This window comes from Gopherus flavomarginatus, chromosome 4, assembly GCF_025201925.1.
Source record: "Gopherus flavomarginatus isolate rGopFla2 chromosome 4, rGopFla2.mat.asm, whole genome shotgun sequence".
NCBI classification, from domain to species: Eukaryota; Metazoa; Chordata; order Testudines; family Testudinidae; genus Gopherus; species Gopherus flavomarginatus.
Window position 1 is genome coordinate 168,660,546 of NC_066620.1, and position 14,265 is coordinate 168,674,810.

General features: G+C 39.1%; 1 protein-coding gene across 3 annotated transcripts in view; it reads left to right on the forward strand.

The window, feature by feature from the left end:
• Positions 1-14,265, forward strand: part of KHDRBS2 (KH RNA binding domain containing, signal transduction associated 2) — a 694,643-nt gene that overhangs the window by 616,605 nt on the left and 63,773 nt on the right. For all 3 annotated transcript variants that reach the window (XR_007774032.1, XR_007774033.1, XM_050950940.1), the window contains one exon: positions 4,136-4,194. Coding sequence is in view for 1 of the 3 variants with exons in the window: in XM_050950940.1 (XP_050806897.1) it covers positions 4,136-4,194 (59 nt within the window). In the remaining 2 variants the exon portion in view is untranslated. The remainder of the gene's footprint in view (positions 1-4,135; positions 4,195-14,265) is intronic.

Consider the following 14,265-nt stretch of genomic DNA (forward strand, 5'->3'; position numbering starts at 1 on the left):
CAGTGTTTACAAATGTAGGAGTTTGAGTGAAAGATTGGTAATGAGTTAATATATTTTCTAAAACAGATATGATTACTTCCTGCTTTCAGGTAGCTGCATGTACTTAAGAAAATTACACCTTGTGTTGCTTGAAGAGTAATGAATGCTAATCACAGATAATGGTGTGTTGTTTCCAATTAACACCACCAAGAAAATGTGGTGTTTCTAGAACTCATGAGCACTGTAGTTTCCAAATTATGGGATGTCACAGAACTCTAAAATTAAATAACCAAGTTTTGTTTATGCTGAATTCATTTGCTGATTATTTACTGAGATCTGCTACCGATCAATGTAATATGGTTGAATTATATTTATCTGTAGTATGATAATGTCTTTTAAAAGCCCTAAGTATATAAAACCAGTTTTTTACAGTCCAGGTTTTCTCAATATTGTTACTAGAGAATGACGTTTTACAAATGTATGTTGTAGCCTGATCAAGTATTAGAATTACAATTTTTTGTATTGGGATGCAACATTCACTTGTCACAAATACAAGGTCATTCCTCAGGTGTCTAGTTGGAGTTAATCAAGATGATAAAACTGGTGAAGCACACACACCAACTTCATAAACTTTTGTTAATTCAAACAAATATAATTGAAATAATAGAAGAATCAAGATACATAAGTATAAGAATAAGATAAATACAGTAGAGTGGTTTCCTGTACTGTTCATACTTGCAGTCTTACATTGTGCATACTTACAATCTTATGGAGACAATTAGAAACAAGGGGAGAAGAAAAAGTAAGTGGAGCACATCAGGAGACTGGTCCCAGGTCAGGCAACATGTTGTTCTAGAAATGGACTTACCCAAGAAAGCAAGGAAAGTTCCAAATCATGTATAACAATAGGTTATTCAGTCCACATGGATTCAGGCAACATCAGGTCACCTTTTCCATATGTGTCGGCAATATCAGCCCATTTTATTATATACAAGCCTTTCTAGCTAACTATATTTATGCTTCCAATACCTAAGTAATTTGCATCAACGTGGTCTGCCTTGTAACAAAATTTCCAAAGTGTATGGATTAGAGTCACTTGTTTTATACAATCAATTGGGGGGAAGTGATTTATTTCAATTGGCTGGAGACTGCAAGAGGTGATGTTTTTGGTTTTGTTTGTTTTGTTTTTTCCTAACTCTGCTACTCCATCATCATTCCCATCCTCTTCCCCAGAAATGCAGTCAATAGGTCAAAATTATGCTGTTTAAATCACATTACATGTGATTTTTCATACTATTTGTCATATCTGACATGTCAGCTCTCTGTTTTGAGCATATTTTAGGTCTAAGCTGTAGGAAGTCTGAATATGATAAGACTGATTATTTAACCCCCTGCTTTATTGCACTCGTTATGCTCTCATATTTCCATTTAACTTTCCAATGAAATCACTAGAAACATACAGCATGGCTAGTATGTTCAATAGAATATTAGATATATTGTGCCTGGTCAGCTCTAGAATATTTAGCATCAGCCCCAAGTACTTATATGGCCATGTCAATGCGGTATTTGAGCACTTGAAAAACTGCTTGCTGAGACAGTGACTTTTTAGGAAATATTACAGAATATTTATGGAAAATGTATTTTAATTTTAAAAAAATCATTAGTATTTGCATTGGAAAGCTGATTATAAAAAATTTTACCTAGCCAGTCAGGGAAAAAACATGTTTATTCGAAACAGCTTCAGTGTCAAATATCAAATGCTTGCAATGAATGTTCTCAAGAGAGCTATAGTACATGATTTTTTCTTAGGATTTATTCCAGGAAGAATTATGAATAAGAATTGCATTCAAGAAATTCAAAATCCGATTTTTGTCTACAGCAATGGTAAAATTGTGTCTAAGCAAATAATTGTTACAAATTATTTGCCCAACTCTATTATATTTATAAGATTTTTTTTTCTGCAGTGTTAAATATGTCTCTGCTTCAAATGTTAACCAATTTTTTTTTTTTTAATCTCCTGGAAAATAGCCAAAGTAATAATGCAATGTTGAGGTGACCATGGAGATTTTGGTATCTTTGTGAAAGCCCGTCAGGTGGAGCCTTTAATGAAAAAGGTCAAATAAAACAAACAAACCAAAAAATTAACAGGAAACGTATTATATTTTTTATTTATTTCGCCGAGGGTGGGGGAAATACAATTCAGTAATATAGATAAATTGTAAGCTTTCCTTGGCAGTGCCTGGCTGCCTTTTATTATTATATGTGTGCAGTGCCTAACAAACTGGGAATTTGGTCCTGAGTTTGGGGCACGCAGGGTGTTACTGGAAAACAAATTATAAATAATAATAATAGTAAAGCTAAAATGTGACTAATTCAATCTCCATGTTAACATTGCTCACCACCTTTGCTTCACAGATATGCTGGTGCCCATTAAAGACGATAACTGCAGATCATTAATTAGCAGCATGCAACAATAATCTAAAATGGCCTCTTCATTTTTTGATAACCTATTGTTATGACCATACATGATCACTGTTGACCAACAAACAAATAACTGGCAAGCAGTAGTTTTGAAACTAGCTCTGATTTTCCACTTCCTTGCACTTTGTATATTCATTTACATCTGTGCAAACAAGGGGAAAAAATCTGCTATTCATTTATTAACATTTTACACTTGCTTTGGACTGGTACAAATCACTGCCTAACATTAAGGCTACGTTTTAGTTATGGGTATTTTTGGTAACAGTCATGGAGAGGTCACAGGCAGTAAACAAAAAGTCTAAAAATACCTGTGATTAAATCTTACCTGCTGGGAGGGGTAAGCTCCTGAAGACTGCTGCTGGGGAGGGTAGCGCAGGGCAACACTTCTGCTGGGAGGGAAGTGGCCTGGGGTCACTGCTGCTGGAGGGTGAGCAGCCTGCTGGGGCAGGGGCAGTCCGGGCCCCTCCCACTGCCACCGCAGGTGCAGGCAGGACATGACCCAGGGCCTTGTTGCCGCCACTGCTGATCCAGGCGGGGGACAGCCCGGAGCCAGCCACCACTGATGCTCTGGGCAGGGGGCGGCCCGGGGCCCCACTGCCACTACCGCTGGTCCCAGACCACTGCTCCAGGGCAGCACCAGGGACCAGTTGCCTGGGGATGCCAGAGCAGTCGCCAGTGCAACTGGCCCCAGGTCCTCCCCAACTGCTGGGGTGGTCCTAGGGTCCCAGGGCTGCAAAATTCACGGAGGTCACAGAAAGTCATAGAAACCCATAAGGCTGTGGATAATCAGGCCTTCACTTTGTGAGGAATGTAGGCAGGCCAACCTTGCAGGAAGTGTAATTGAAAAATGGAACAAACTGCCAAAGTCCTCAGTAAATGCAAGCATCTTAAGGTTCAGTACAAAAGGCTGCAACAAACTGACAATATCTTGTAATATCCTGAACAAACCTTACAGAATTAAGATAAGCTTTACTGAGTTAAGTTAAGCATTACTGAATTAAGTTAACACCTTTTAGGTACAGTGTATTAAACATGCAGTTGTGTATGTGGTGTTGTGGCATTGTATGTACTTCTTTATTAAGGAGGACGGGTGCTAATAAACTTCCTCAGTTATTAGCCTTGGAGAGACATGCATATACTAGTTCAAACTGGATTTTCCAGGGAACAAAGAAAAGACTTTTTATTAAAAATCTGGAGTTTATTCTAACCAAAGGCTCCATTTTTGATCTAGCAAACAAACAAGACTCCTGGTTAATGGAGGGCCTCAATCTTTAGGGAAGGATTAAAAGGACAAGGCCTACTGAGGTCTTAAAAGACTGTGTACTTGTTCTGGGATGAAGCTCTGATGAACTTGTAACCACAGGGAAACCCTAGGGCAGGATTTTATAAGACTGCACCTTGTTCTTGTGAATTGAATTTCTATCCCTAACCTTCTGCTACATCTTTGAAAAATAATTCCTATGTTTACACATTTTTGGAATGATCTTATTTTTAAATTAGTAGATAATACATGAAAATAAAAAATATAACGTGTTTGCACTGATTCTAGTGTCATTTGACTGTGTTATGTTTACATATAAAGGTAATTACATTTTAACTTTTATTTACTATCTAAGCTTTTGTGTTGATTCCTTCTGATTATAGTAACATTTCTTGCTGTCTGAATCTATTTCAGTGTGCCTGAATATTATGATTATGGTCATGGAACAAGTGAAGATGCTTATGACAGCTACGGTAAGGCCTGTTCTATCTTTAGTAAAAGTGTGAAATCAAAAAACCAATCAGTCACTGACAGCTCCAAAATTACTTCTACCTTCTTTTTTGCTCTGCTTCTACAGAAGCCCAGACTAAATTGATTTGTGTTATTCTAGGGTGAGATTTGACTTACGGAACTAGGGCCAGAAAATCGGACAGATCAATTTTGATCAAAATTTCAAAGGCAATTAATCACATAGATCAGTTTTAACAGCAACAGTGAGCATGCTGATTATATTTCACAGTGTCAGTTGTCACTCTTATTGATGTGACAACAATACTGTTGTCTCTTCTGCTGTCATATCCATTATCTCAAGCAACAAGTATAACGTAGTCAAAAAGATTTTTTTATTCTTGGAATGATAGTACCAACAACGCCAATTAAAATCCAGAGTTCTAAAATAGTTTACTGCAAAATGCCATGTAATTTTTAATTTTCTATGGATCAAATCTTGCTCCAAACTTCACAATCATGGAATGCCTGAACACGCTGGAACTGGTTCCACTGCATGGGGGAAGAGGATGTGTGGAGAAAGGACAGCTTTGCTCCAAAAGGGTTCCCTCTTCCCCAGTGCACCTGGGAAGTTAATGGTAGTTCTGATGGCTCCATGAGAAAAGCTCCCTGTCAAGGTTCCCTTCCACACCCTGAACTCTGGGGTACAGATGTGAGGACCCTCATGAAAGACCTCCTAAGCTTATATTCTACCAGCTTAGGTTAAAAACTTCCGCAAGGCACAAATTCCTTTCCTTGTCCTTGGACAGTATTACTGCCACCACCAAATGATTTACACAAAAATTCAGGGGAGGGTCACTTGGAATCCTTATCCCCTCCAAAATACGCCCCCCCCTTTCCTGGGGAGGCTCAGAATAATGTACCAACTAATCGGTTAGCAGTGTGAGTATGGATCAGACCCTTTAGCTTGAGGACACTAGAATCAATCAGGCTCTTAAAAGAAGAACTTTATTATAAAGAAAAAAGTAAAAGAATCACACCTGCAAAATCAGGATGGAAGGTAACTCTACCGGGTAATAAAAAGATTTAAAACACAGAGGATTCCCCACCGGGCTCAGCTTTACAGTTACAAAAACAGGAATAAAACTACACTTTGTAGCACAGGAAAATTCACAAGCCAAAACACAGATAACCTAATGCATTTCCTTGCCTTACTTACAATTTCTGTAATTTTAGATGTATCATTCCAGGTATGTTTTCAGGAGATGTTGTACCTGCTTGGTCTCTCCCTCAGTCCAGAGAGGGAACAAAGAAAGAGAGCCACAAACAAATCCCCCCTCCCCCCGATTTGACAGTATCTTCTTTCCTCATTGGTCCATCTGGTCAGGTGCCAACTAAGTGATTTGAGCTACTTAACCCCTTACAGGTAAAGCGATTCAGTACAGCTGCCAAGGAGGGATTTTATGCTACCCTTTTCTTTATATTTATGACACTCCCCAGAGAGATGGATAGGGGACAGCCACAGGGCTTGCTGCATCCCCTCTCAGACTACAGTAGCAGTGCCACAGCAGCTTTGCTGCAGCATTGTGACCGAGAAGAAGGATTCATTCCCACCTTGCCCACTGAACTCCACAGTGCATGGCCCATTTACTTGGGCTGTGGTCCTGGTCCAGAATCAGGCATTAAAATATTACTTTAGATGGTGCACTGAAATCCATTCCTTCTATTTCTCTTGAATGTTTTGTAGTAGTTTTTTACAATCAGTTGGAAGATCTGAGCCTGATTTCAGATGGTGTCTATCAGCATAATTTGAATTAAGTCAACAGAGCCATGCTGATTCTCACCAATTGAGGGTGTGTCCCAATATGTTCAAAGTATAACATTTGATGTATTATTAGTTATTAACTGTCATAATGTGTTTGGTGTTTTCCAAAACACACAACAAGACAAGAGAATGATGTTGGAAATGAAAATTCCAAGTGAATGATAATTTTATTCATGCAGCTGTGAAGCAAATTTTATGGCAATGCAAAGTTGCAGTTTCCTTTGTATTTGTACTGAAATCATGGTTTCTTAAGGGACATTGTCAAAATAATTGCATTGCATAATCAGAAATAACTTATTTTTTGTATGTAATCAGTATTCGTGATACATGTGCTTTATACAATGTGCAGTCAAGTACATTTTCAGTGCTAAACAAATAATAATATTAGTGTATTCATATGTATGTGTGCGCTTCTGTTACCCGTGGTTTTGTTTCTTTTGTGTATTTATTTGCTGTTATCTTGAGTAAAACAGAATATAATCTCTTCCAAAAATGCTGCAAAAGCAGTGGTCGCCTAACTATGGGGGGCAAGAGGAATGTTCGGGAGGGTGTGTAGCCAGGCTAGCCCTCAGGGCGGGCAGGGAGGAAGTGCCACTCAGCCCCTCTGCCCCCTGCCCAGCTACAGCCCCAGCTACAGCTCTGCTCTGCCTCCTGCTTCTCCCTCAGCCCAGCTCTGGCCCTAGCCCCATCCCCAGCCCCACTCCACTCCCTGCTTTGCTCCCAGCCCAGCTCTGCCCTCAATCCCTCTCTGTCCTCAGGCCAGCTCTGCCTCTAGTCCCAGCTCCTCCTCACTCCCCAGTTTTGCCCCCAACTCCACATTCAGCCCTAGCTCCCCTGCTGAGCCAAATGTGCAGTAATGGAGTGGTGTGGGGGCACATTCCATTACTGGTAAGGAGAGGGCACAACAGGAAAAGTTTGGGTACCACTCTGCTAAAGGATTGAGTTACCCAGAGAAGCATGATGTGAGCCCAGGTTTGAGAGCCAGCTACTCCTGAGTTCTTAACCTGTTCCTGAAACTGGCTCTTTCTGTAGATTTGGGCAAGTGATTTACACCACTGTACTGCCATTCCTTGGTCTGTAAAATGAGGATGATAGTACACCCCAATATAACGTGACCCGATATAACACGAATTCGGATATAACGTGGTAAAGCAGTGCTCCGGGGCGGGAGGGGAGGACTGCGTACTCCGGCGGTTCAAAGCAAGTTTGATGTAATGCAGTTTCACCTATAATGCGGTAAGATTTTTTGGCTCCCGAGGACAGCATTATATGGAGGTAGAAGTGTACTTGTTTTGCTATACAAGGTGTCGAAAAAGCTAATTAGTTAAGGTTTATAACTTGCTCGTATAAGATCACTTTTGTGAGATTATGAGTCACTCTTGTGCTAGACTCCAGCTAACCCCCAAACCAAGAGCAAGTTGTGTGACTCCCAGACCATGTATATAAGCGTCACAGGAGGAACAGCTGTTCAGTGTGCTCAATGTCACTCCAGGACTTGGAACTCTCTCCTGCCAAATGATGGCAATAGACTCCTCATGCCTTAGCCTGCTCCAGCCCTGTTCCTAGCCCTGCTCCAGCCTTGCTCTTGCTCCAGCCCTGTTCCTAGCCCTGCTCCAATCTTGCTCTTGCTCCAGCCCTGTTCCTAGCCCTGCTCCAGTCTTGCTCTCACTGCTGCCCTGCTCCTAATCCTGCTCCAGTCTCTTTTACTTATTATACCTGTTTCGCTAACAACATGCTAGAAACTTAAAACAGAGAAATCATTTTTCAACTTTTTTCCCCTAAAAATGGAGAGCATTTTAATCTATATCCTGGTTCCTGCTGGTTCACATGCACTAGCATGTTCATAATATTGCTCACGCACCACTCTGTTAGCTTATGTGTGCACACTTTTTTCTTCTTCCTAAAGAAACAAAGATTTAAAATGACTGTTAATCTCAGCGTATGTGTATTCTGCATTTATCTTTTTTATTATTGTTCTCTTGTGAACAGACTATAGCTCTTCTCCTCACCATCCACAAGCAGTCAGGCTCCACTTTATCCTTACATAACTTCTACCCTTCATTGTCCAGTAAAGCTCAATTCTGTACTCCTGTTTGTGTAATCTGCCATGAAACTTCCTAATCCCCAATACTGTGTGAATTCAGCCTCCCCTGTATTTCCAACACCTCACACAAGTCAAGACTATTTCTCTCTCACCCCAGCTCAGTAACTAGTAATAGCTTCATGTCTTCTTGTGCCTCCAAAAATATATCTATTTCATTCGCCACTAACCCTCTAGTCCACTCTTCTGTAACACTAAATTTCACCACTACCATGATTAAGACCACTACATAGACAAATTGCGATCAGCAGCCGTAATGCCTAATTCCTTTTCTTCCTTCAAAACCCCTAGAAAAATCTCCATTTCCTTGCCCCTTCACAGCCCATCCCACTTTCCTTGTCATCCCTTGTAAACATCATGAAGGCGTCTTTTCCCCTGGATTACCCATCCTTGCCATGTGATTCCTGATTTCTTAAGTTTTCCCTCTCAGCCTCTATACCTTTCCTCCACGCTATACTTCCTCCCACATAGCATTTTACAATCTCATTTTCTAGTCAATTTTCCAGGGGATGGCTGTTGAGCCTCACAATGAGAATCCTCTCATTCTTCAGTCTCACTGTGTAAATTCCAGCAAATAATAACAATATTACTATATTGCACTTATATGTAATATAAGGCTCTTATATGTAGTATAGGGATTCTAGATTTTCAAAGTGCTATAAAAACATTACAGTACCACTTCGTTGCCCCGATAAGAGCTCTCAGCATTGAATTCTTAACTTTCTAGTTGAGCTCCTGGGCAGCAGGACCCTTTCCATCCTCCTGGAGTAGGCTAATATAGGTTCTCCTATGCCCTCTAGAAGAGCCTATGGTGGAGGCTGGATGTTGCTCCTTCTTTCAATTTATTCAGCACTCCCTGTTTGGGTTGCAAGCATTAAGGGAGCATGTTTAAGCAAACTACTGAAATAGAAAAGAGTATGTGCCTGCATGGAAAAGTCCTGTGGAACTGAGCAGGAATAGAACAATCAGGTTTTACAGAAATCACTTTAAACTATAGACTTGAATAGATGATGATAGCCTTAGTTTAGGTTGTTGGGGTTTTTTTTACCATCCTCTACAAAGTGATAGCAGGGATATATTATCCCATTGAATTCCAAAGGTGATGTAAGAAGAACTTTTCCCGCTGTTAGTCTCTCTCTCTCTCTCTCGGGAGCTTCCCTTCCTCTCTTTGGATTGACTGTGGAGTTGATGCTGATGAAATCCTTTGACTTAAATATATTGGGCCTTTCCATAAGACTAACAATCAAAGATTTGGGGGGAACTAAGGGCTCAGTCCCTCAAATTACTGAATGCATTTCACAAGATGCTGAGTGCTTTCACCTCCCATTAACTGCCATAACTTCCACCCAGCTGGAGGTGCTCAGCACTTGCAAGTTTGAATCCTAGATTTGGGAGCATAAGCCAGGGTGACAGTGTTTTTTTAACTTTATACAGATGCTCATATTTTATAATGAACTTCATGCAAGTGGATTAATTTATGAGTAAATGCTATTTCCATGTGTACCCATTGTTTACCATTTACATAATTTTGCATTTTCCCCTCTAGTGCTGTTGCCCTTCAGGAAGGTGTCTGACAAAAACATGAAATTAATGACTTGTTTTATTATAAGCAGAGTAAAGTAAAATGTATGGCTTAAAATGAAGTAGCATAATCAGAATAACTATAGCAGAGATAGTCATAATGTACTGGGAAAAGCCACTACTGCAGCGTGTGCTCCTCCTTTCTCTCCCTTTGCGATTCTTGTTATTTTGCCCTAAAGGATAGCCACTTAAATCAATCAAAGCACTGAGACATGATATGGAGGTACATCCTATACCTGTAAACCTTACTGACCATGTCCAAACTCCATAAGCACTGATTTATAGCACAGAATCCTGTCCCTCTAGCTGGACTAATCAGAAAACTGGGGTGCATTCTCTGGGGGTAGTTTAATCTTTAATTGTTTGACAGTCGTGGACAGGAATCTGGAAAGAAACAGGACATTATAATGGTGATTGCCCTCTTTGCAGGAGTACTGGGGAGTAAGGGAGAAGTGTGTTGCTGCCCCATCCATGCTGCTACACATCTGCACAGGGCTGCTCGCCACCTAGTCCTTAACATCTTTGTCACTTGGGCTCACACTTTCTTGGCATAGGAACACATTAGAGTAAATGAAAACTACTTAGGTATTCATTACAATAACATTATTCAGGATATTTGTATTTTTGTGTGTGCACATTTGCTCAAGTTGCCATATAATCCCGCTTTGTTTCCACTGCAATTTAGCTTTAAGTGTTCACGTGTAAAGAATTGGTTGTTTAATTTTTGGATTATTCCATTTTTAATTAAACAATGGGAATGTAAATGCTTGATATAATTCTTTTGGATGTAAGACATCAAAGTTCCAGAATACTGCCAAGATGATTTGATTGTCTATTTTTGTAAAGATTACCCAGCCAATAATTCATTAAGAGAGCTTTAAAGTGATTAGGTTGGCTAAGCGAAGTTCTGTAGAGGCAACACTGTGTAACCAAATGTTTGTATGGCTGACAGCTAAAATGGACAGCAATATTCTATTCCCATGCAAACTCATTGTTTATATACCAAATCAGCACTTGCAGGATACAGGAACAGTTAATTACATGTTCATTCTTTATTTGAAGTAAAGTAGACAACTTGGGCTGAATGAGGAAGAGTAAAAAATGAATATGTAGATCTGAAATATGAGGTGAAAAGAAAGTATGTATGGGATAAAGAAAAATAGTAGTTCTGTTCCTTAAATCAGGCTCTTTGGATATCTCACTTCAACTCCGTTAGAGAACATGAGCATTCCCATTTGCATTGAAATGCTTGAGTGATTACTATCCCAGTGTGAAAATAAAGCCCACAGTTGATTAATCTATTGCATTATCAAAGCAAAATGAAGCTACATAGAAATCATACTGACCTCATGTTTCATGGCACAGAGACAAATATTTTGTAAATTTTGAAAAAAAATATCAATTGTTAGCATTTGTTAGCATTTGTTTTGTAAAGATGATGAGTTTGTTCTAATAATCGTAGTTAAGTCCAACAATAATGCAGATATTGCCATTCATTGATCCTGAAATTCAATTAGCTTGTGTTGCTGAGGGTTTTGCCACTGTGTTTTTCCAGTCTATCTTCGTTTTAGTGTTCGAAGGCAGGAAATCAAGTGAACTAATGTGATAATTTTTTTAGAAAATTGCAGATATGATAATGCAAGTAGTTGGATCACGGGGACCGTTCCCTTCATTGCTGTAACTTCGACAGTGACTAAAAGCAAGATACTCAGCTGATGTAATTCAGCGTAGCTCTCTTGGAGTCAATAGAGCTGTGCTGATTTTCACTAGTATCTTGCCCTAAATCTTTGGGATATTGTCTAGTTTACAAACTGAACATCACTTAAATAATTTATTATCTTTGGAATGGCAAACAGCCGTAGAAAACATTTTCATTTGATTTTGAGTTCTTGGGACTCTCCTGGTTAACTGAGCATACTTAAAACAGGCCTTGTATGCCAGCCAGCCTCTGCCTACACTTACACAAGCCAGTATAGGATCACAATTAAATCTTAATTTATAGTGCTTTGTTCTTACATGGTGATGTTCAGCCCAGTAGAGAGGGTCCTGCCATGGCCATGCACCCTATCTTGAAAATATGTGGGCTGTTTACTCTTGTGCAAGCCCTCTGCTCTGGGGGGAAATTTGCACATTGAAAAGCCATTCTTTGTATCAGTTGTTGCTTCTTTCTATGGGATTTCTTTATCTGGAGCATACTATGGTTAAGAAACCCTGATATCACAAGAACTCCCTGTTTGTAATTTCCTATACACTTGCAGGTCAATATTTTTGAATATGCTATAGACTGTTAATTAACCGCCACTTCTGCTAATAGATTTAGTATTCAGTACCTAATTCCCACTCAGGGCATGTCTATAGGACAAGTTAGTGTGCAGCAAGCAGGGGCATAAATCTACAGAGCTTCAGCATGCGGCACACTTGCTGTCCACGTGGCCCCCCTACGGCTGTGTGCTAAAGATTCTCTAATGACCTTTTACATACTGATCTTTGAAACAGCTGTACAGAAAGTGCACCAGTGAACTTTTAGTGCACAGCAGCAGAGTCTGCACAGCCATTTAGTGTGCTGCATGCTGGAGATCTCCAGGCCCCCACCTTGCCACGCACTAATTTGTTATATAGACAAGCCTTAAGACTCCTGGGTGCTCTGTTTCTTGAACTCCCTTGATGGCTGTCTAGAAACTGAGAAAGAGAGGTTAAGTGACATGTGTAAGATGACAGACTATGTCAGTATTAGAGTTAGGATGAAAATGCAGGATTTCCTGGCTCCCAATCTCCTGTGCAGACCATTAAGCTGTGTTTAGAAAGGGGATGAATAAGAGGGGCCGTGATAAAAGAACACAAAATAATGAATGATTTAGAGAAGGTAGGTCAGCAACTTCTGTTTTCTCTGGTTCATAACATGAGAAATTCAATGGGACTTAAAGGTAGAAAATTAAAAAGCAGTAAGAAATATTTTTTCAACAGCATGTAAGTAGAGTGTGGGGGACTCATTGTCATAGGAAGTCATTGAGGCCAAGGACTTGGCAAGATTCAAAATGTGATTGAACATTGATATGGAAATCAAGACTATCCAGAATTATTTAATGATAAATGTTTTCAAATGGATATTAAACTGCATGCCTCAGGCTTAAACCAATCTTTAAATATTAGAGACCAGGATGAGACCTAATGTACGGGTCAAGTTATCCAACTTTTCTCTACTTACACCTTCCTCTGAAGCTTATGGTAATGGCCCCTGGCAGAGAGAGGATATCAGATTAGATAGACCTTGAGTCCACTCCACTATGGCTGTTTCTGTGTCTCTCCCTCAAGTTCAATATAGCATTTTTTCTAGATTTATGTTGCATATGTATAGTAGAGGTAGCAAACAAAAGTTACTTTCCTCTATTCTTTTCTACTCTGTTCAGGATTTTATACTCTACCAATCACCATAATATCTTTTCTCCTCTGTATTATAAAACCCATTATGTAGTGTACTGTAATGAAAATTTCCTTGATTTTCTTCAGCTTTCCCTCAAATCTTTTCATTCGTGGCGTCACCTTAACTGTCTCCAGTGCAAATATGCCTTCCAGATGAGATTTATGATATCTTCTAAGGTTATGATTTTTAAACTCTGTAAGAAATGTGAGAGCATTTTAAATTCAGATATGATGCCTTCTGCGAGGATGACATTAAAGTTAGTGTCATTTTGTCAAATCCCTGTTTTAATTAAGTTATAATTCTTTGGAAAGTTCTGTGTTTAAACCTGTCATAGTCTTTGAACTTAGTGTATATCCAAAACCACTTGCACTTACGTATATTATGCTAGTACAGCATAAAAATATGTATCACAAGAAAAAAATATTTTTTATTTATAGAGGCTCGTTCTGTTTCTCCTATTATTCCTGAATTATACATCATTTTTATATGACAGTATAAGAATAAGTTAATCATGCCAACTATTCTTATCATATGTAGTATTTCACACCAAGTATTTTACTGGCGTCATTCTAGGAAATGTATATTTTGCGAAACTAAGAAAAAATATCCCTCTAATACGATGGTGTATATAGTGATAACACATCTGCACTATTTCAGGCATGACAACAGTGTCACTGAACATATCACATTGTACCAGCTCACATTAAGAGAAAGCTTATTTCTTCTGGAAATAAAGGTGAAGAGAAAATCACTCCCATGCTGTTGTGTCCATACTTATCTCACAATAACACAGCTAATGGCGTGTCTTATCATTGTAGCATACTGTAGGAAAATTATGATTATTGTAATTAAACTATGGTAACAAGATGCTACAATTAAATCTCAGCTCAACACATTTTAGTTTAGTTTAACAGATGTGTCACATTGTTAATGACAGATTTCCTCCTATTTATAAAGGTCTGAAACCTTTACAAGTTATATATGACAAACTAATCTAATTTTATGTTTTAATAAACCATAGTTATGTAACAGCATCTGTATAGTTACTATAGCAGTTTTAATGCAACAAAGAAAGTTCTATCACTTATGGATAAAAACTGGAGGCTCGATGCATATAACATCACCCAAATCCAGCCTTTTCTCAGTGTTTTCACTGTTCCATATTGGAA